Genomic DNA, 22,404 nt, shown 5'->3' with positions numbered 1-22,404 from the left:
ATTTGAGTTATCAACTTGACAAACCTCATTTTTGTTATTTTTTGAAAAAAAGCAGATACTCAGGCATGTAGCTCGGGGCTCATTCTACAATCTCAAACCAACAATGCAGTGTGAGATGGATAGAGATGCGGCCCAGGTAAGCAAAACAGGGCGGTGGATCAGGTGCGGGCGCCCAAGTGGGGGAAACGCGGAGAGAAAGTCTGCGAGCTGGCCAGCGCTTAAGCAATGTTCGGGATTATGTTAGAATTCGACCCTCGATCACCTTGATAGTATATAAATTAGATAGATATCAAGTTTGAAAGAGATGGGAGGATCGTCTGCTGGGGAACTGCGTATTTCTAGAATGTTCGTTGTTGGGTTTTAGCTTTGTTGGCTTCGCTTAGCGTGTATGCCAGCCATGCACACTCTTTCACTTGACACTTCGGCCTTGTAGGGCGACGAGCAGATCTTTGCCCGGCGGATACGAATTAAAATTATCAAGACTTCCGTACTATTGGGGAAAGCTGTTTAGGCGACAATGACGATGGGCAGGGTCAGTGTAGTGAGGTTGAAAGGGAACATTTGGTTCCGTAGGTAACGTAACCTTTGGATCTCTGGAAATTATGCCGAATGCATACGCGAGAGATAAGATGGAGCACAGAAACATGGTGAGACTCAAATGATAGTCACTTCTCGCACATGTCTCTCCTATAAGAAAGGGGCCCAATCCATGATCAGCCTCGGCTTTCGAGTATCCTCCCCGTTCCGTGCGACATGGCTGCAATGATCAGTAATGAAAACAACTTCGTTTCTTCCTCAACTTCAATTTCAGGCAAAATTTCAGCACTAAATCAGTTAGGTGCAAGCCTGGCTCAAATTTCCGAGCGTGAAGGTGGATAAATTGACATGGTTGCAAGACACCACAGTCGGTCATACCTAGATCTACGCTCCCCAATGCGAACTCACTCTTTGCCTTGCTGAGTTCGGCGCCAATTACCTCTTCACAAATTATTAGCTTAAATCCGAGAACCCCAAAATGACAGTCGCCACCGCTGAATTCTTGAGAGGAAATTTCCTGAACCGTACCCGCTCTCTTGTTTACTTTATAGCCTCGTAGCAAGCATTCTCACCTAACACCCAGAAATTCCGCGTGTGAATAATAGGTAGCCCAAAACAGATCCTGGGCGCTCTCGAAATCTGATACGGCTCTCTACCTACACAGTACGTTGCCATTCCCGGATGGCCAAGAACCATCTCCGCGCGCTACAGTACGTCTCGATACTTGCTTTGACGCGGGCGACTTTTGAAGTACTACCAGAAGAGCTGCTTTCCTAGATGCCTGCACCAGAGTCCGCACATGGCAGATTGATCATATCTAGGGAAGATGCCATCTCCCTTGTAATGCCAGATATTGAGTTCAGATTCTTGTATTCAGGAAATCGACCAATCTTGTTAAAGACCAGGACAAAGTTCGGGCTGGAATTGTACCGATCATCGGCAGAAAGGTCTCCCTGACGAGAGTACAGGGCTGTGGGACGGGGGATTGCAACGATTCTCCAGTCTCTGTCGTGGCTGCTTTTAAGCATGGGATTATACTACTTTCTGCTTGCGGTTTGCGTTGCCGTCCTCTTTCGCTTTTTCGCAGCTCGCTTATTTCATGAAATATTGCGATGCGGATAGTGAACAGGTAGAATAGTACCTATGCTTGTTAATTTAAACGGTTTGAGTTGCTTAACGCGTGTATGTAAGACAGCTTCTGCACTGCAGCAAGTGGACATTTTATAATATATAGTTATAAGTCAAGCGAACTTGCGTTCCTTATGTAGCTGAAGAGGGATTATTGTTACTCGCATGAACAGCCACCTGCAGTCCCCAATCGATACAATTAGTTTCTTTAAATAGCAAAATTCTAACACCCTCAAGTACGTTGCAAGCTCTATATTCTGCAGAATAGTAAGCTGATCTATCGTCAGAGCTTAAAGCGACCCTGGCCGCCTATGTGCGATAGACCCAACTGCAATTGTACGCATGCTGTGATACAAACGAGCATTTTGAACCTGGAAAATTTTCGGAGGACTAACGCCCAAATGCAAGATGAAAGTTCCAGAGGATATGAGAGCCGGTTTCATCTATACCTGCCTATGATTTCCAGGATTTAGTACCGAGGCAAGCGAGTCCTGACCGAGGCAGGAGGCCCAAGAGAGCGGTGAGATTGAGGATATACTTTCTAAGCATACATCAAAAATAGTAACTTGGGTTAAGAGTTTCTCTTGACGTCGAATCGAATCTTGACTCACCTTAAAAAATTAGCTTTTGAGACCGCCGCTTGTCAAAAAAAAATTGTGAGAATAATAGGGAATCAGATTATCGATGTCCAGACCAGACCATACAGTCTCGACCAGCACGCCGCGATACGAGTCGTGTTCCTCTTCCGCTGATACATGATGGAGGCTCCCAGAGTGAAGCTATTCCCAACGAAGCCGGATCCGCAGCGGAGAGAAAAGGTTTTAGTAACCAGATTGAAGGCGACCAATGAGGGCCGGGGGTGCGCGTTGACGGCCTCAAAAGCAAGCAACCCATGTCTTCGTAATCGAATATATCCTGTCGTTTCACGATGCCTTTTTATAGACTCAAATCGCACGCACAAACATATAGCCGGTCCTTCCTCTCTGATATATCCTATCCTCTCATCTCTTTTTTATTTTTTCTATCCCGTTGTTGTTGTAAATATAAACATATATATTTATATATATGTTTTTCGCTCGCCCTATATATACCTTTATATCTATACCCGGGTCTTGTCTCTCAAAGCATAAACAGCAATCAGAACTACATCCAAACTTTATATTCCACTCAATCCCCCCTTTTCTCCCCCTTCTCCTCCTTCTCATCTCTTGTCCCTGCCTTCTTTCCATGAGACTTCTTGGAATACCCACAGGACCAGATTGACGTTCCAACAAGCATCGCTAGATCGACGCCGACATCCCCAAGGACCATCGGCCTCGCACTTTCCTCGAAAGAGAGCCAACCTCCGAGCCCCCCGGAGTTCCTTCCAGTTTAAGCATCCTGGTCGCGGTATATCAACACCGACACCGACATCGTCTTTCATCAGAACAAACACGACAACGACAATTTGAGCCACGAATTAACGCAAAAACAACAAGTACCCTTCGGTCCGGCGTTTTCCCGCGCCTAATTGAATTGTGCCGGAGATAGGAGGCGGATTCTGCTCCGTAATCAGGCATGCGATAGGGGCACGGATCGCAAGGCCTCACAGAAATTAAAAAACACAGGTGCCAGGAGTGTCAAATAGGATAGGAGAGCAGTGAATCGGGTCGGCGACGAAGGCGAAGGGTCGAGAAACGCTCAGAAGGCCATACAGGTCTCCCAGCAGTCGAGAAGATTAGGAGACAAAGCTCAAGAGTGACCACAGTTCGATAAACCACTTCGGCACCTTCCCCCTTTTTTCCAAAAATTATCTGCTTACAACACTACACCGGGAGCCGTTCAAAAACCTTTCTACGAGACACATTCCTCGCCATGTCGACCTCCGCCGACTTACCTCACCGCATCACAATCACCATCTGCGGCGACGGCGGCTGCGGCAAGTCCTCCATAACGCTGCGGCTCGTCCGCTCGCAATGGACACACGAGTACGACCCCACAATCGAGGACTCCTACAGCATAACGCGCAAGGTTGACGGGCAGACGTACCACCTGGCACTCACCGATACGGCCGGCCAGGAGGAGTACCGCGGGATGTGGGCGTCGGCGAACCTGCGCTCCGACGCCTTCCTGATGGTCTACGACATCACGAACCTGAGCAGCCTGGCCGCGCTGCAGGAGTTCAACGACCTGATCGACATCGAGGCGGAGACGCGCATGGATGCCTGGGAGCGGGATCACCATTCCTCCGGGACGCTGGGCAGGAAGAAGAGGAAGCCGGGTTTGGGTACAGGTGTCAATGCAGCGGGGCCAGTGAGGCCGATCAAGATCGTGGCGGGCAACAAATGCGACTTGCAGGAGTCGCGACAGGTGTCCGCGCAGATGGGGCTGGAGTGGGCACGGAAACACAAATGCGGCTTTATGGAGACGAGCGCGCGGAATACGGTTAATATCGAAGAGACCTTTGCGCTGATCGTACGGAGGGTGGTAGAGGCGAGAAGGCAGGCACTTATCGGGCAATATGGGGATCTGAGTGTAGATGGCGGTTCCGAGGCGGGAAGCAGGCAGGAGAGGGCGAGCGGGGAGAGCGCGTTTGGGACTCGGCGGGCAGTCACGGCGCCGTTGAGTCCGCTTCCTGTGGCGGAGAAGGTGATGAGTTTGGAGGTGCCGAAAGAGGGCTTGGGGCGCAGGTGGAAGGCTCTTCTGAGGAATTTGGCGTGTTGGAAGCAATAACATGACATCCTCACCCATACCCATACACACAGACACACACATACGCGCGCACACACACACACACACACACACATACACACACACGTACACACACACACGCACATCCACGACTGGAACAGCCTTGTTTCTCCACCCTCAGATTTTCGAAGCGAGACGAAAACGCAGACGGGGCAGATCTCAAGGACCTATCTGACGGGGAAGAAAATAAGAGGGAAAACACTGCACTGTACCCTTACAGATGGGAAGGAAAGGATGTTTTTCTTCTTCTTGTTGTCACAATGTTTCTAATCACGGCCGTTCGCTTTGCACTTTTTTCTTTTGTTCTGGTTAACCTCGGTGGCTCGCGAGCCACTTTGGAATGAAGGGAGTACGGGGTTTGGGACATCTTTGGGAAAGGGAATGGGGGAGGAGGCTCGGGTTAGGGCAAAACACGATATCCAAATGATGCGAACAGGGAATCCGGGTGGGGAAGAAGAAGAGGAAGATGATGGAGGAGAGGAAAGGCGAGGAAGTATCTCTGTGGGTGTAGGTGTGAGGCACAGAAGGGGGAGAAGAAGAGAAGGTATCTGTTTATAAAGATATTGGGTGGCATGGATTTTATTGCTGGGTGAATGAGGAGTCGCTGAGGAGCTTTTGAAAGGAAAGGGGGCTAGGGGAGGAGGGCGATGTTGGAGAAACGGAGCACTCGCTTAAGCTGGATGGATGGATGAATGAGAGGGAGACGAGGGCGGTGGGGGAGAGAGAGAGAAAGAGAGAGAAAGAGAGAGAAAGAGAGAGAAAGAGAGAGAAAGAGAGAGAAAGAGAGAGAAAGAGATATTCTGTGCTGAACACATATGGTAGTCTGCTCTGTCGTGCTACTTCCACGAGCCCTGCGCGGTCTAAATGTCTGCCACATTCGACTCAACCATGCCCCGAATCTAAAAGCAAATCAAGTCAGCGCATACACCCCATACCCGGTCCCAGGCCTGATCCGAATTCTCCCATAGCCCAGCCCCAAGAACGCCTCATCAGCAGCCTATCACGCCTCCCAGGATCCTAGTCTTTGATACTCCCCTCTCGTCTACTGCTTCGCCTCCCCCTCCCCCTTCCTCACCCACTCCCTCCACCGCCTGAACTCCGCGAACCCCAAACTCTCCGCCTTCCCCTGAAACCGCACCGTGTTGAAGTCACTGACATCCTTCCACTTCTCCGCTCGCCCATTCCACCCAGCCTTCCGCATCAGACTCACAACCGTCTCCTCCTTATCCCAGCCCTGCTCGACCGGCACGTCGGGCAGATAGCAGCCCCCAAACCTCTTATTCCTCGCGTAGAAGGAGATTCTCAGCCCATGCACGCCGAGCTCCCAGTCCAGGGCATCGGTGGCTTGCTCAAAATCCGTCAGCAGGGTCACGCAGACCTCGAGTTTCGGGAGCTCGGCCAGCGTGATGGGGCGGAAGCGGTGGTCCTGAAGCGAGGAGATGAGGGCGTAGGAGCTGAGGCCGCTCGACAGCGGCTGCGACTCGAAGGTACCGATGCAGCCGCGCAGCGAGCGGGACGAGGACGAGTCGATCGTGTTCCAAGTCACGAAAAGCGGGGAGGAGGATATGGTGTTGGAGCGCTGGGAGGTGCGTCGCGGGTGGAGTCCCACCGGCGAGAATGCCCTGGTGGAGCTCTCGGGTGTGGTGGCTGCTGTGTCTGCTGCTAGGGAGGATGACGAGGTTGAGGTTGAGGGCGTGTAATGTGAGGAAGAGCTTCTTCCGAGGCGTTGGAGGACGGGGATTCGGAGTTTGGATTTTGAGGACCCAGACGGGGGAGATGGAGAGGGTGAGACGGTGGCGATGGTGTCGTCGGGTTCGGGGAGGGTTGTGTCGTCGTCGTCTTCGAGGCCTTTGTGGTAGGAGGCCCAGGAGGCTTGGACTTGGTAGAGGGTCATGGGTTGACGCTTTTCGAGATTTGCGGAGAGTACTTCGAAGCAGTAGAGGCAGTGCTCTACGGAAGCCATGATGCCGGTGGTGTTGTGGTTGTGGTTGAGATTGAGGTTGAGGTTGAGGAGAGGAGGGGAGAGGAAAAGCTGTGATATGATATGATAGGATGACTATCAAGGGGAACGAGGTCGGCGTTCATAAGAAGCTTTAAATTGAAATTATTCTCAAAGACTCGGGTGAAGTTAATAGAGTGAGATCTAGACTTGGGGAATCCCGAGTGAGCTCGTAGAAAAGACAATAGTTGAGATGTGACGCTTGGGTTGTCCATATGGAATCGCGGGGTTGACATCAAGGCGGGGGTACAAGTGCAGGAGCGTAATGCACGTGATACTATATCCCGATTATTAAGAAACGTTTTCTTGATACTCCTTGATGATTCGTAAGTATGCATCTATGTAATTCAACGAGTCTTCTCTTGCTTCCGATATATTATTTTGTCGTCGTTTGGCTTGAGAATACCACTGCAACGTGATTCGTCTACTACCCCTGATCTCTTACGGCTCAACACCTCGTCTCAGACCCTCCTGTCCGTCAACATCAAACTGTCGAAAGATGACAGCTCTCAGAATTATCAACGCCGATCTCAGTGTACAGTTTGGAGATTTTAAATTGCAGCGTGTAAATGATCTGTCTATCGGATCCTGCTCTTCCCATCCTCAAAACCGGCGCTTCCAACCCAAAGGAGCCTCGTACCCTCTCGCTTCCATCATATGCATCTTACTCCCCTTCTCAGATTCGTCTCAACTTCTCAGAACTCGTTCAGACTCCTCCCGCTCCAGTATCCTCCTTTTTGCAGGAACACAGCCAGTCGTTAACAAGGATTTGAGCCTTCAACCTCAAGCCGCGAGACAAGCCTCGTCCCAAATACAAAAGCGTATCGCACTACCCAGCTGATCAGCCAGTTCCAAATTGAATATGGACTTGCAGGCCTGAACCTGGAATTGCTACGCAGACAGCTCCATCATGAGATGGCAGCTGTGGTCGGCGCTGTCTAGGCTCAGCCCGGCGAATATCCCATAACCGAGCTCGCCTTCAAGATAAACAGGGGGAAGCGTAACCTCCCTGGCACTACACCTACATATCACCCTCCCACTCCTGCTGTCTGTTTTTCTTTTTCTTCATTCTCTATATTCATTTTATTTCCCCTTATCTCAATATATATATATATATATATATATTGGCTCTCGACTTTCTACTTCCTACTTTCTATCTTCCTGCTAGCCAGTCGATCTCCGTTGCCGGACGGCCTAACCCTCGCTCTTCTTCAGCCAGCTTTCAGGTTCCTCGACATAAACTACCTTTAATATGTATTTCACTGTTGCTGCTCTTCTGTCCCTTGTTGCTATTACCTTTGCTGGTCTTATTGATATGCCTCAACGTCCTAGTGGTACGTCTCTCTTAGTTCTCCGTTTTGGATGAGTCAAGATCAATCTCCAATTCTACCGTAGACCTCAGTCTGAACCCGCCATCCCGAAAGACCACGCAGCTAGATTTTTCCCAGTTATCACCACTCTCAAGTCGAGGCCGAAGCCGCACCGATTTCCGGCCCCGACGGAAATGTCGAAGCATTCGACGCTGCCGCAGTAATCAAGTGTATGTCTCACCCCTCGGCTCCAGATGAGGAGATCATTCTGAAAATACCCACTAACATTTTATCAAGCGTCTACCGACGCTGGCTCTAAATTACCTCTAAAATATGTACACAGACACACAATCAGCGAAATGAGACATTGTAATACGCAAGTCAAAGATGCGATCAATCCGAACGGAAGGATAAGATCGGATGGGGAAACATCTTTCGCGAACAGCTACTTCGGCAAGCTATGATGAGTAATGAATATCTATTCGCTACCACTTCATTGATTTTCTCTTACTGTACCGGTGACAATTTCTCCGGGGGGTTTTTTTTCCATTCCCGACTATTTGGCTGTCAATATCGGTGCCAAAGATTAGAAGACGGATGGTACATTAATTGCTGCATATAATTTATAATTCGCGTACCAGCGAGGTCCGACGACGTACTCTGTGATATCGAAGCTGCTTTTCTAATCGTCGAGTTTGTCTTATGCGGTCTTCCATCAGGCCTGTCTTACGAGCCTGCCGAGTTTTTTATCGTTGACAAAGCGAGACTCCGCTATAATCTAAGCTCTTTGGATCTCTGGGGTACGTGAACAAAATTGCAGACGCTCATTAAGTATGGGCGGCGATTTACATCACGTGTGCTATGATCTCCTGACTTATCCGACTTGGACACGCCAACAGCCTGTGTACAGTTTTGGATCGGGGAAATCCCGGAAGGTATTTTCTCCGAGCGATGATATCCAACGGGCCAAGATAAAATAATATTGGGGTAACAATGCTTAGATGCCCGACGATTTTGTCGATTTAGAGCAGATGTTGTTACATTACCGACATCATATCCTCCAACCGAGCCTTGGCATCCACTTCTCGACATCCCAGATATATTCCATGCACCTGCTCGAGAATTGAGTTGACAGTAGGTAGTCTACAAGGTAATCAGATCTGATAGGTAGGCTAGATCTCTCTCGTACATACAATTTATCATCACTCAATCAGCCGAGCTACGTCACGATATACGGCGTTTGATTTGGAACCATGCAAAACACGATATTTTTCTGCACAAGATACGTACGGTGGTATTACAGACCGCGAAGTTGCCCCACCAGATGGGAATATTGACGCCCGGAAGTGTGATCGCGAAGAACTTGACAATGGTGGAGATGACGAGACCGGCGTCGAGAGGTGGCGGCGGTGATGTAGTTTCAGCTGTGCCACCATCCCGCGTAGCGCCTCCGGAGCATGTACTTCGTAGTTGGAGAGGAGGCCTGAGAAGACCAAACTGCTAAAGGAGCGTGAGTGGGTTTGCACTTTTTGATTTCGTTTTGCATTTCCTCCCCCATCGGTAGTTGATAGAATCAAGAGTGTAGAAGGTATCGAATCTAGTGTGAGAGTGCTGAGGGCTATATACGTGAGAGTAGCCAAGAGGCTAATCTAGACAAGGGAATAGGTGCGAAACCCTATATTCCAACAGTAGTCCTATGTAACAGCAGCTCAGACTTCCTCGTAAGGCGAGTCATCCGAGAATGCGACTTCGACTGGGTAGACGACCATCGAATAAGATGCCAATCGAGATGTCAAGAGCTCTAACGAAGAAGAAGCGAAATGTTGAGGAAAACTTTTCAAGACTTCTTGGAGGTTTTAATATCGGGCATTAGCTAGCTCGGCATGTTGACTGCTCTGCTCACGCCGCTTCCGCTTAGCCAGCGCTTACCTTATTTATTTCTATACGATATCTTCACCGCAATCCGGAATCCGGAATTCATCCTTCTTGGAAATGAAAATACTTCACAAAAGAAAAGAGGTGGAACTGCTTCATTCTGTATTTTCCCGCACAATAATTGCTTTCCATATCTTCAGGTGGTTGCCAGGTTGCATGTAAGCGGGTGACTGGCCAGTCGCAAAAATGACCCTCGGGTTCATACTTGTCGATTAGATACAGGCGATGCGCCTTTCTGGCAGACTAAAATAGGTCCATGCTAGTATGTACTCTAGTATTGCGTATTAGTATTGCAGGAAGTCCACTTTCGGCACATCGCCTCTGTTTCCTTGCGGTGTGTATTCCGTAAGTGTCCACGGAAGCAAGGAGTTCATGTGTGTTTGAAGCTATGACGTTGACGGATAGGGAAAGTGGTCACGAGATATATACGCTCTCGCTATGTCCGTGTTTTAATTTCGTATCCTAGACGATGCAATTGAATGTGTTGACAAGCTTGTGGAATATCTCGCATTAAAGTAGCACATATCACGATATTTTGATTTCAACAATAAACGGAAAGGCAGAATTTTCTCTATCTCAAGTCTACCTCCCCGGTCTCACAAACTCCCCCCAACCTCCTGAATCGCCAACACCAATCCATCCACCGTCTCCCGCCTTGTTTCCCTGTTGACCACAACCCTAAAAAATGCACCCTTATCTCCAGGCGCATAATCGACCATGAAACCCCTCGGAATCAGCTTCTGCACAATCGCGCTCGTCGTCCTCGTATTCTCCTCCTTGCTCTCCGGCAACTTCCCATCCTTAGCATAGTAGAAACATACCTGCAGACAAGGAGGCGGGTTGTCCGAGACTAGCGCGAAGTCCGCATTCTTCTCAACCTTGCTAGCGAAGTACGAAGCGATGGAAAAGGCGTCGTCGATCTGTGACTCGAAGCCAGAAGCCCCGTAGTAGATCCAGCTCAACGCAAGCTTCAAACTGTCGCCACGCCGTCCACATTGCAGCGTTAGATCCGCCATATCCCAGACCTCGCCGCTAGAGGAGTCTTCGTGGAAGAGATAGCCTGCGGGGAGGGTATTCGCTTTATGGAACTTTGTCAGATCGGGCCCGAGTAGGAATGAGCATGTGACAGGCACTCCCATCATCTTGTGCGGGTTCACGGCTAGACTATCGGCTAGATGCGAGCCGGACATTTTGTATTTGTGTTCAGAGGAGAAGATGACAGGACCGCCCCAGCTGGCGTCGATGTGCAGCCACAGGTTGTGTTTCTTGCATATGGCTGAGATTTCTGTGAATGGGTCGTAGGATCCGAGGACGGTGGTGCCAGCTGTGGCGTTGACGTAGAGTGGCGTTCTGCCTTCAGTCTCGGCTCTCTCAACTAATTTCTCCAACTCGGAGGGGATCATGCGGCCCTGAGCATCGATTGGAACAGACCAGACGTTATCGGTGCCCATACCACACAACTGAGCTGCTTTTTCGACGGAGTAGTGTCCGTGAGCGGAAGTGAAAAGGACGAATTTAAAGTTGGCGTTGCCCTCGGTTTTGCTGGCTGGGTAGAGGTTGTTGCGGGCGATGATGATAGACGTTGTGTTGGAGGCGCTGCCTCCTTGCGTGCTTATACCACCTGCGTGAGGCCCGTTGAAGCCGAAGAGATTTGCGAAGTTTCTTGCTGTAGTTTTCTCGATTACCGTGAGGGCTGGAGAGACTTGGAAGACGTGGACCTAGGCTGTCAGGACCTGAGGATCTACAAGAGAGTAAGAACCTTACATTGGTATTCAAGACTGCGAGCAGCAGCTCAGAAATGACACCAACCTGGCTCTTTGGGTTAGAAAAATAGCATGGCCGAATTCCATGGAAGTGGAAAACATACGGCATTGGTGCTTGCATACAGCTTGTCCAAGAAGCCTTGATCCCAAGTATTGACACTGTACTGGAGCAATTGCTCAACAGTAGCTAGCAATCCTTCTTTTCCCTTCCCATCTCCAGGGAGGTCAAAGTTCATGATACTAGCAAGCTTCTGAGGCTTGTGGTGCTCGACCAGAGCAGTGCGAGGACCGCCACCAGGAATAGCGAGTCCATGACCCGCACGTTTGGTATCAGCATCTTCGTCTGCTGATCTGATGAAAGGGATGATCAGAGATTGAACAGCATTCAACAACTGTGATTATTTCAGTCAGTCAGATATCAATCTCAATTTCCAAGATGGTAGTAGGTAAATGTGAATAAAGGAAGCCGTCATGAGGGAGATTCAATCCTCACATCATCCACTTCATCAGCTCGATTAAGCGATTTCTGTGCAAGCCCATCTCTTAAAGGTAGCGAGGTGCCATTTGAAGCCATAATGGAAGAATCAAGGTACATATTGAAGAATGAAATCTAGAGGAAGAAAAATTTGCAAAATTTATGAAATGAAAAATCACATATTAAGGGGGGCAAATATAGCGTAATCCGATCCTCCCCACGGTCTAAGGGCTTTGGTAACAAAAGAACCAAAGCGGCCAGAATGATGCGAGATATTCGGCATTGGGTTGGTCGGGTCGGGTGGGGCGGGATTGGCAGAATCGCTCAGAAGGGCTCACCGCCTAGGATGCGGCCGCAAAATTGTTCAAAATTTCGGCGGTTTTGAGACCCAACAGCTCAATATCCCGCGGCGACGACGGCGACGACGACGACGGCAGAATACACAGGATATTTAATACAGAACAATCAACCATGCCCAAAGAGAACAAACACAGTAGAGGGAGGAGAGAAGAGAAGAAACTCAAGCGCAAGAGGGATAACGGCGAGGAGCAGCCTACCAAGTCCAAGAGACAGAAATCGCAAGAGCCCGCGGAGGATGTCGAGGTCGGCTTCATTGGCCTCGATGACCCCATCATGAGGTCGCACTATCCTAATGGCGACGATGAGGAGGAGGGTGAGGATACCGAGAGACCTTTTTATGGAATGCTCGAGGACCAAGAGCAGGAATACTTTCGGCGCGCAGATGAACTGCTCGAGAATAACGATTTCCCATCTGACGAAGAACGCTCCCTGTTCCTGGCGAATGTATACCGAGAGGCAGAAGGCAAGGAGCTGAAGATTGCATGCAGTCAGTCATGCTCGCGGTTGATGGAGAGGTTGATACTGCTGAGTACGGTGGAGCAGAAAAAGAGGATTTTTGAGAAATTCAAGGACAATTATCCACATTTGATCCAGCATCGGTTTGCCAGTCATTGCTGCGAGACTCTCTTCATTCAGTCTGCGCCGATTGTTACGGAAGAGCTCACGGCGGATTCGAAGAAGGGGAAGAAGAAAGGTGTGGAGGTGGAAGTGGATGCCGAGATGAAGGAGGGGAAGGAATTGCCGTCAATGGAGGACCTCTTTTTGGCGACACTGGACGAGCTGGAGGGCAAGATGACTTTTCTGCTCACTGATAGATTCGCATCCCACACTCTCCGGGTTCTACTTGTTATTCTCTCGGGCCAAGCTCTCGAAAAGGCGTCTACAAGAACCCTTATGCAAAGCAAGAAGAAAGAGAAGATCTCCATTACAGGCCTGGACACTGCACCCACAGAACTCTCGCTCAATAAACGAGCCGTCCCATCCTCATTTCAATTCGCCGTCGAGAAGATCATCTCAGATACGATTGCTACGATGGATACATCCTTTATCCGAGTCCTGGCCACCCACCCAACAGGAAACCCAACACTTCAACTACTTCTCGAGCTGGAGCTTACGAATCCAAATTCCAAAAAGGGAATAAATACGTCCGAGAAGACCATCATATCAGCTCTACTCCCAGACGACATCACGGCCGAAGGTAGCGAGTCCCAAACATTTGTGAACGGTATCCTATACGATGCTATAGGATCTCGTCTACTAGAAACAATCTGCACGTTTGCACCCGGAAAGCTGTTCAAGCAAATCTACAAGACAGTTTTCAAGGATCGCATCGCTGCCATATCTAGAAATGAGATATCTTCATATGTAGCCATCAAGGTTTTGACTCGTCTCAGCAAAGAGGATCTCGAGGAAGCGGTCACAGCCATCCTCCCCCAAATAGAGGGCCTGGTACAGCGCAACAGGACAGTCATTCTCAAAACAATTCTGGAAAGATGCCATGCTCGAGGTGCAGACACGGAAGAACTCTGCAAATCAATCGCCGAGGCGTACGGCTCTGATCCCAAGACACTCATCCTAAAAATGGCTTGCATTGACAACATCGAAGACATCATGTCACCCGCACCCCCTAAGGGAGGCGAAGAAGCATCCGCGCCACCAGCAGCCATGAAACCCAGCGCCTATCAACTACACGGCTCGCTGCTCGCCCAATGTATGCTTTCCATTCCGGGTAATCTCGCCCGCAAAGATGCCGAAGGGAAGCCTTCCCCTCAAACTCTCTCCCCAGAATCTCTTATCCAAGACGCGCTCCTCGCATTATCCGCAGACGAGCTCCTCGCCCTCTCAAACTATACCACAACATCGCACATCATCCAATCCGCACTTTTGCCTACCTCATCCTCCCTCACCGCGTGGGACTCCAAGACAAAGTCCAAGGAAACGAAAACTACCAACAACGTTCTCTTCCGCCGAAAACTAATCAACAATCTCCTTTTTTCCTCCGCCCCCACGGACGACGCACAACTCCCACCGGCCATAACCCTCGCCCTATCATCCACGGGCTCCCACGTCCTCGACGCCCTGCTCTTCTCCACTGCTGCCCCACCAACCCTTACATCCCCGAGCACCCCTCTATTCTCCCTAACAGACCGCATTGGCGCCCTTCTCCTCAGCCACGAGCACCAGCTCCGCGACAGCTACCCAGGCCGCATCGTGTTGCGAAACTGGTCTCTCGACCTCTTCAAACGCCGCCGCAGCGACTGGGTCAAGAAAGTCAAGGAGTCTGCGCTCCTCAAACTCCAATCCCAACCATCATCCTTACCTCCGCCACCTACTGCGGCGCCGGCCGCAGATGAAGAAGAAGAAGGAAAGAAGCAGCCGACAATCTCTGAACCCGGCGAAGGGAAGAAGAATCGCAAGATCAAGCGGGATCAAAAATGGGCGGAGAAGAAGAAGGTGATGAAGAGTGCGCCGGATGTAGCGCCGAGGAAATCGGCTATTCAACTTGCGAGGGAGAAGTTTGCTGCTGGAAAGATGGAGAGGGGTGGAGGTGGGCATAGGGGGAAGGGACGGGATTTCAGGACGGGGGCGAATTCTGTTCAGGCTGTTGAGAAAGAGGGAGAGGAGTGAGTGCATGGATGAAAGATGGAGCATGTTCAGTGCTATAGGACCATGCTGGTAAATTATGCTGTGCCGGGGGTGTTCTTGTTGTATTTATTTACGTCGGGCGGGTGGCAGGCAGAGCCTGCCACAGTAGGACCTCGAATGGGGTACGGCGACGTTCTTAGCTATAGGGTTATATACCAGAAGGCCCTAGAAAGCATTTCAGGATAGTGCTGCGGAGCTGTTCCGGGTGTGGAAAGTGCGAATCATGTGTTTAATTGGATGCGGATACCAAAAAGTCACGCTGTAGCCAAATGCAGAACTTCCACCGCATTCAAAAGTCAGATTACAATCCCCAGCATCTCTCCATTGACATTTACGCCGTCGTATCAAGGGCTTCATGAAACGTCAAGGAAGGACATGTATCACTTATTTACTTACAAAATAATAATTCTATACCCATCCATTTTTCTTTAAAAGTCTACAAATTCACCCCATATACTTTGTAAGAGATGTACAACATAGCACAAGTAAGTAAATAAGTAAGTAAGTAAGTAAGTAGGTAGGTAAGTAGTATTAATAATAACGAATGGATGATTAACCACATCATCCCCATCATCCCCCTCTCCCTTTTCCCCCCTCCCCCCCAAAAAAGCCATCCTCTCTCCTTTTCTCCTACAATTAGACGTCTCCTAGATCAGATCCCTATCCCATGCCATCTCATCTCATCTCATCCCAACCTACCCCATCCCATCTCAACGGCCCTCAAAAAACTACCAATCTTCCCCTAAGGCCTCCCCCCCCCCCCCCCTTTACTCACCCACAACCACACAACATTTCTTTCTCCCTATCTCTACATCTCTACATCTCAATAGCCAATTCCGTCAAACCTCTCCCCCCCCTCCCCCTAAAAGAATATATAAAGTACGTACCGTACATCGTTCGATAGCATGTCCGTTATATCATACCCGTCACATCCGTCTTACTCATCATGATATTATCACGAGAGAGAAGATGGGAGAAAAGAGAAATGAGGAGAAGGTGAAAAACCCCATCTTCAAACATCTCGAAAACTCAAAGTCAAGCACGCACCCGGACTGTCTCTCAGCCCCCAGACTCCCCCCACCTTTAACCATCATTTGCAAATTGAAATACCGTAAGTTATATACCATTTTAAAAATATTTAGGAAACCTAGGAATCGAAGTCACTCAAATCACAGACACAATCACACTCAATCAGGGGCCGGGGGAAAGGCAGAGTTATTGTAAAGGATTGCATTCCTATCTAACCATTGCTGAATAAATCCTCAGTCTCAGGTCTCCCATCATCCATAAAGTTTTCCGTACCTAGGCATCCGTCTATCCCTATGCCTCTATCAAAGCCCTATGCATCGAAGTGAAGTTGTGATTGCAAGTCTGGAGGGAGCCACCCAACACCGCCATACGCAGTCATAAGAAAGCAGGCAAAGGATGAGCGCTGAAACCCCAGCAGCCAGGGATCCGCAGATCAAAAAAAGTATGTAAATCTTCGTAGAAAGAAGTGAAAGTTTTGGAAAAGAGCAGAAGCAAAGGGCTAAAGCTCACGCACATACCACACCAGACTTGACTTAGATGTACCACATGGAAGTGCGGATCTTTGTCATGATCTCAACGCTCTCGGGGTTACCCAAAGGCATGAGAGGAGCAGCCTCGGTTCGGACCGAGGTGCCGGTCTGGGAGGAACCATGAGCGGCAGTATTAACACGACGTAGGGCCACATCGTCTTGGATCTTCTCCTCGAATTTCTGACCACCGCGAGGGCCGTCAGAAGCGGGATTGGACTCATGGGCACGAGCACGGTTAGATGCCAAGTGTGCATAATAGACGGCGGGGACTAGAAACTATTAGCTGGATCTATATCAGGGAGCAAGGGAGGACTTACAGAGCGAAACCGGAGTGGTGGAGCGCATGTACTGGTAGGATGACTGGTACACCATCTTCTGGAACTCATTGATGGGCATCTTGATCTCATCGGCAATCACATGGTAGTGAACCGGACGAGCGGTGCCTTGGATAGCGGCATGGGCACACAGGTAGAAGTCATACTCAAATGGATGGGTGATGTCTCTCTCAACGAGAGTACCCGGAAGGGAATTGGCGTTGCGGTCACCAGCCTGAGTGTCATGCTCCTTGGGGAAGAAGCGGATGTGGTGACGCTTAGTGCAGACAACGACGGTCCACTTGATCTATCTAAATGTCAGAAAAGCCATAAAAAGTAGCGGAGGATATACTAACATGTTCACCCTTGCCCGGATACATGTACGCGAAAGCATTCTTCATGTCGGCTACCTCCTGGTCCAAGACATGGGTGTATTGGCCCTCAGAGACACCATCACGGAAGTAGAAGATATGCTTAGGAGGATTACCACCACCGACCTTGTTGACCCAGTTCTTTACCATTGGCATGACCACAGTCTCGATGTTATGTCTGGTTATCATCTCGACGCGGTGACCGTTGGTCTGAACACCAGCTGCATAGCGACAGCAATCCTTGTCAAAAGACATAGTGACTGCAGCCATGGAGGCCTGAGGACTACCCGGAGAAGGGTGAGAGACATCGGCACCTTGGATTCATGAGCAGAAGCACTTGTGAGCAGGAGACAAGGTACATACCAATGATCATAGTAGGGATGCTGAAGAAGCCCTTGGGAGCGGCAATCTTCGAAGTGGTACCACCGAGCTTGGCATTTACCTTCATGGCGACATTAGAGCAGTATTGAGGCTGGGCCTTCACGACGTGGACAACGTTGACGCCTGCATATGGTTAGCAAAGTTCAGAGATGAAAAACGGGAAAATGAAAAACGGGAAAACTTACACTGGGAGACCAGAGCGAATCGACACTCAGAGTTCTTCTTTATGCGCTCATACAAGAATGAGTCGCGAGCAGGGAGAACGTAGAAGAGAATCTGAGGCATAGCCTTGACTTGGTTACCAATGGCAATGCGCGCAGCAGCAATGGTTTCTGCAATATTCGTACGATGCGCCTGGGCGTAGATGACAGGGTTCTTATTCTGGACTTTGCCACCATGTCCAATGTAGGTTTGGATGAAGACATTAGCGAAGTTGCGAACGACACTCTCTTGGCATGCACCCTCAACAATGATAAAGCCCCAAGAGTTGAGAGGCTCAGGGTTGGACAAGAGGAACTTCTTGCCACGAAGATCCCAGCGGCCCTGAGTACCAGGGTTGACCTTAGCACCAGCGAACTGGATCTCAGGGTTTTGGAGTAGACGAGCAGCGGTCTGAGATGTTAGCGCATTGGAATACTTGTCATTGCCGGGAATGGATACATACCAGGGACATATTGGGGTCAATCTTGACACCGAAGGCCTTGAGGTACTTATCCTCAGCCCACTTCAACATACCAACACCATGATGGATAGATTGGAGTCGCTCTCTGGGACGGGTGACGGCAAACTTGATCATGGCGGCAGTCTTGGGGAAGTTAGATTACAATGTCTGCGAGGGAATATAATTGCTTACTTGTTCAGGGCTCAACTTATAGTTGTAACGCTGGTTAGGGACAAGGGTGCAGAGCTCCATGGGGAACAAGCCAGCCTTGGCAGTCTCAACCAATGGAAGCCACCAGTACTGGAGGTCGATGTTGTAAACACGCTTGAAGAACTCATCAACGGTGATGTCAACTAGAGCGTAGTTGTTTTTGGGATCCTTGTACTTGAATCTAGTATTTCTGGCATGAGCACCAGTCTTGGCATAAGCATCACCCTTCTCAAAAGTAAATCTCTTGATGGTGTATTGCTTATGGTCTGGATCATCATGTTAGCAAAGAGTTTGAATAAAGGTTTAAAATTAGAGAGGGCTTACCGTCACCCTTGCCACGATGCTTCACGATGAACTTCAACTTGGTCATCTTGCGAAGAGTCTTGAAATCCTCAGACATGGTTGGCTGACCATTTGGACCACGGACAGGAAGCAAATTGTCACGGAAGACTTGGTAGGAGAGTGCTCTATTGCGGGGGAGACTGGTGTAGTTACGAGCGGCCTGGTGGATCTCCTGCGCAGCCCAGAAAGTGCCATTGGCAACATCAACGTTCAAAGCTAAACCAGTGCTTGGAGTACCCATAGAAGCCTTGGGCTGTGGGGAAGTTAGCGATGAAATACAGAGGTGGAGGATGGCGGCAAAACTCACGTCACAAAGGCGGATAGAGGTGTAGACACCCTTCATAGCGACAACGACATTGTCCAGCTGAGTGCTGACATTTCCTCTGCTGAAGAATGAGCGCTTGATCATAGTATAGGTCTCCGATGGGCCTTGGCGCATGGCATGATCCAAGAAGTCTAGAGAAGTTAGAAGTGGACATCAATAAATGCAAAGGAGGGACTCACTGATAGCAGCCAAGATGCTCTTGTCAAAAGTAGGAAGAGTGCCATCCAAATAAGCCTGAACGACGCTCATGTTGACTTTAACGGTTGGGCGGATGATGACAAAGACTTTATCCTCGGGGGGTGGGGGGGCTCCTGGGCGAACACGCTTGTTCTTCTCCTCATTAAAATCAACAAGAATGCGCTGCTCAGGGATATCTCCGAGGCACCTGTAAGGGGACTTAGCAAAGCTACCTGTAAAAAATGTGGACATGAAACTTACCATGCAATCTTGTTACCGTCCCAGAGCCAGTTAGGTGACAACTTCTGAAGCTGATCTTGAACTTTTCTGGAGTTCCAGGCGGCATAGACCTTGCCACGCGTCTCAGCACCATCACCGATATGGATCTGGATGATGTCAGTGAAACCCTCAAAGGTGAAGTCCGTGTTGAGAATGGGAATGGACAGGGCGAGTTGAAGTTGAGCTCGATGATGATTTTACTGAAGGTGAAGGGGCACGAGGGGTGAAACTTACATCATATTGTTGAATATGTCCTTGAGGCCATTGAAGAACCTTGAACTGGTTGACACGAATGATGATTGCTTTGCCGGTGGTGTTGAAGTTACCCTTTCTCAGTGGGAACTTGCTCTCGAAGTTGTACTTGGGCTCAATGTTAGTTTCTCTATCCATGCCGGCTGGGCGGCGCAGTTGGTAGTTGAAAGGCTCCATGATGAGCACGAAGACGGGAAATGTGGGTTGAGAGAAGGCGATGAAAAGAAGAGGATAGATATGTGAAAGGTGTTTGTTTGTCTTGGTAGACTGTGTGTACGGGGAAGAAGTTTGAAGAAGGAGGAGTTGTTGTTTGTTTCTAGGAAGTTGGTGAGGAAGGCGGGTTCAAGTAAGAATTTGAGAAGTGTTTGAGGCGAGAATTGAATTCCTGCCTGAAGAACTCGGTTCTCTAGGTTACCCCACTTTTGGTTGTTGTGAAGCGTGAACGGGCAATGAATGGGGAAGGAACGCCCAGAGAGCCTTCTAAAACCGGCAAGTGAAGTGAAGATTGACCATTTAGATTGAATCTGAGAAGGAACAACCTCACTCCCCAAGAGGCAAGAGCTTCTATATGCATAGTTCTATTTTGAGTGAAGGCAATCAACTAAGTCACTCCACTGGAGCAATCTGTAGGCCATTCTTCTCAAAACAGCATAACACACACGGATTCAAGTATACAAAGAGAAGTTGGAAACATACATCTCCATTGTCGCGTACACGATAAGCCTCCTCGGGCAGCTCCATACGAGTGTTGGTGATCACCTTTGTCTTCTCTTGTACGGGACCGGAAGGACGTGCGGGATCATATCCAAGAGCCTTGCCGGCGTAGGGGTTCTGGCGCTCTTGAGCGACTTGAGGAGGTGGACCCTGTTGGGATTGCGATTGCATGGGAACACCTCGCTGGGAGCTTGGAGTTCCTGTGCCACCTGCATTGGCCGACATACCAGGGAATGGAGAGGGAGCAAAAGCTCGCTGTCCACCACCAGGAGTGAAGGCTGAAGGGGTATTGGCACCGGGAGTAGAGGGGCCAGTCATGTTGGAGAGGTTACCAGAGCGATCTCCAGGACCATCAAAACCTCCCGATCGAGGCTTGGAAGGAAGAGGACCTCCGTTCTGGGACATCTGTTGGTTTTGATAGAGTGGGTGGCCGCCGTGATATTGTCCGTTGTGACCGCCGTTTCCGCCATTGTTGTCGCTGCTGCCGTTGTTGTCACCATTGCGGTGACGACCAGCTCCGACCCCACCAGGCATGGTTGCTAGGCTTGGTTTGCTAGGCTTGCTAGACTTCCTGCGCGCGATGTAGAATCAGCAATTGAACAGACCCATTCCAAATAGCGGCGGTGGCATCAATCGCTGCAAGCGACGACGGCGAGCACACACGCAGCGATGTTTAAGCGTATGCGAGCGAGCGAGCACGGCATGGGGAAGGGGCAAAGTAAACAGGGGGGAAACTCACTGCTTGGGCCGGTACTTGCTATTACTGCTGCACGAAGACGGCAGACGATTTGCCACACGAAGTGCTGCGCGCAACCTAGTCAGCGAGCTGTATGAATCCGATTGGCCCCGACAAGTTAAATAGATGGAAGCGGAGGGGCGCAGCGGCAAGTTCGAGATCGAAACCAATCGATCTCAACTCGTTGCCCACGCAAACGGGCCAACAAACAAACAAACAAACAAACAAACACAAGAGAGCCGCAAACAGGGAGCGTACTTACCAGAGAACCGCGCGCTGAGTACCGACCGGTAGACCCCAGTACGTAAAAGGTGGAAGACAAGAATTTGAGGGAGGAAAGAGGTTGAGGATGAGGAGGGGGGAGAGGAGGATAGCAGAGATAGATGGAGGAAGAAGGGAAATCTCAGGTAGGTGGTCGCTGCGCTGCGCTAAGCCCAAAAGAAGATATGGGTCGCTTGAGGACTAGTGCGTGGACCCGCTTTTCGGGACCTGTGATGGGGATAGGGAAGGTGCAAGGAGCCGGACGGCATGGAGGACTGGAGGACTGGAAGACTGGAGGACTGGAGGACTGGAGGTTGACACCATGCATTTATCTCGGGGGTTCAAGCACAACGAGACGAGACAGACCTCCCCGCAAGCAACCGCTGGAGTCTCTCTTGTCTTTTTTCTTCCTACTCTTCTTTTCGATGAACATGTACAGGGCTGAGTCCACAAGCTCAAACCAATTCCAATGGCTGGAGGGGGCGTGAGTGATTGCGCAGAAGCAAATCAATAACAACAACAATGGTAACAACAACAGGCAAGCAAGCATAGAGCACATAACCGCAATTCCGCAAAGCAAGAGTAAGGACAGAAGCCAAATGTCCAGATCAAGAAAATCCAATAGATGCAGTTCAAACAAACAAACGAAAATGTCAAGAAAAGCCTTCCTGGCCTAGCATTATTTCATTGGTACATTTTGGAAAGCACTCCGCTCCTGCTTTCCACGGAGAGACCACCTGAACGCCGTGCCTGTGGTATGAATATTCGAGGAGGTCGGGCAGAGCCCCCTCAACTTTAAAAAAAAAATGTCCATGACCCAGCCCATCTGAGTTGTGGAATAGCATGCATTTACGCATGCAGAGACGACACCACGGGCAAAAGGAAACACTCCACGCTAAAATACAAACGTTTGCCCATCCAACCCCAGGGAACCCACCA

General features: G+C 49.7%; 7 protein-coding genes across 7 annotated transcripts; 3 read left to right on the top strand and 4 right to left on the bottom strand.

The window, feature by feature from the left end:
- Positions 1-3,519: 3,519 nt before the first annotated feature.
- L3040_003606 (uncharacterized protein) lies at positions 3,520-4,377 on the top strand (the record flags this gene model as incomplete). The annotated part of the gene is made up of 1 exon (XM_007297222.1): positions 3,520-4,377. The coding sequence occupies one exon, from the start codon at positions 3,520-3,522 to the stop codon at positions 4,375-4,377; it is 858 nt and encodes a 285-aa protein (XP_007297284.1).
- Positions 4,378-5,437: 1,060 nt separating this feature from the next.
- L3040_003605 (uncharacterized protein) lies at positions 5,438-6,358 on the bottom strand (the record flags this gene model as incomplete). Its single annotated transcript, XM_007297221.1, has 1 exon — positions 5,438-6,358. One exon carries the CDS (start codon positions 6,356-6,358, stop codon positions 5,438-5,440), a length of 921 nt encoding a protein of 306 aa, XP_007297283.1.
- Positions 6,359-7,646: 1,288 nt separating this feature from the next.
- Positions 7,647-8,023, top strand: L3040_003604 (uncharacterized protein; the record flags this gene model as incomplete). The annotated part of the gene is made up of 3 exons (XM_066156478.1): positions 7,647-7,728; positions 7,790-7,934; positions 8,002-8,023. 3 exons carry the CDS (start codon positions 7,647-7,649, stop codon positions 8,021-8,023), a joined length of 249 nt encoding a protein of 82 aa, XP_066012062.1.
- A 2,212-nt stretch (positions 8,024-10,235) lies between these two features.
- L3040_003603 (uncharacterized protein) lies at positions 10,236-11,997 on the bottom strand (the record flags this gene model as incomplete). Its single annotated transcript, XM_007297219.2, has 4 exons — positions 10,236-11,357; positions 11,404-11,448; positions 11,507-11,794; positions 11,896-11,997. The coding sequence occupies 4 exons, from the start codon at positions 11,995-11,997 to the stop codon at positions 10,236-10,238; spliced, it is 1,557 nt and encodes a 518-aa protein (XP_007297281.2).
- A 351-nt stretch (positions 11,998-12,348) lies between these two features.
- On the top strand, positions 12,349-14,865 carry L3040_003602 (uncharacterized protein; the record flags this gene model as incomplete). Its single annotated transcript, XM_007297218.1, has 1 exon — positions 12,349-14,865. One exon carries the CDS (start codon positions 12,349-12,351, stop codon positions 14,863-14,865), a length of 2,517 nt encoding a protein of 838 aa, XP_007297280.1.
- Positions 14,866-16,445: 1,580 nt separating this feature from the next.
- On the bottom strand, positions 16,446-19,931 carry L3040_003601 (uncharacterized protein; the record flags this gene model as incomplete). Its single annotated transcript, XM_007297217.2, has 12 exons — positions 16,446-16,711; positions 16,760-17,063; positions 17,113-17,441; positions 17,491-17,631; positions 17,694-18,120; positions 18,173-18,313; positions 18,362-18,645; positions 18,704-18,974; positions 19,029-19,177; positions 19,226-19,431; positions 19,485-19,609; positions 19,737-19,931. The coding sequence occupies 12 exons, from the start codon at positions 19,929-19,931 to the stop codon at positions 16,446-16,448; spliced, it is 2,838 nt and encodes a 945-aa protein (XP_007297279.2).
- A 429-nt stretch (positions 19,932-20,360) lies between these two features.
- L3040_003600 (uncharacterized protein) lies at positions 20,361-21,002 on the bottom strand (the record flags this gene model as incomplete). Its single annotated transcript, XM_066156477.1, has 1 exon — positions 20,361-21,002. The coding sequence occupies one exon, from the start codon at positions 21,000-21,002 to the stop codon at positions 20,361-20,363; it is 642 nt and encodes a 213-aa protein (XP_066012061.1).
- Between the last annotated feature and the right edge of the window lie 1,402 nt (positions 21,003-22,404).

This window comes from Drepanopeziza brunnea (assembly GCF_022702325.1).
Source record: "Drepanopeziza brunnea f. sp. 'multigermtubi' strain 214-2 chromosome Unknown ctg5, whole genome shotgun sequence".
In the NCBI taxonomy this organism is placed as follows: domain Eukaryota; kingdom Fungi; phylum Ascomycota; class Leotiomycetes; order Helotiales; family Drepanopezizaceae; genus Drepanopeziza; species Drepanopeziza brunnea.
This window is presented reverse-complemented; position numbering and strand designations above follow the sequence as displayed.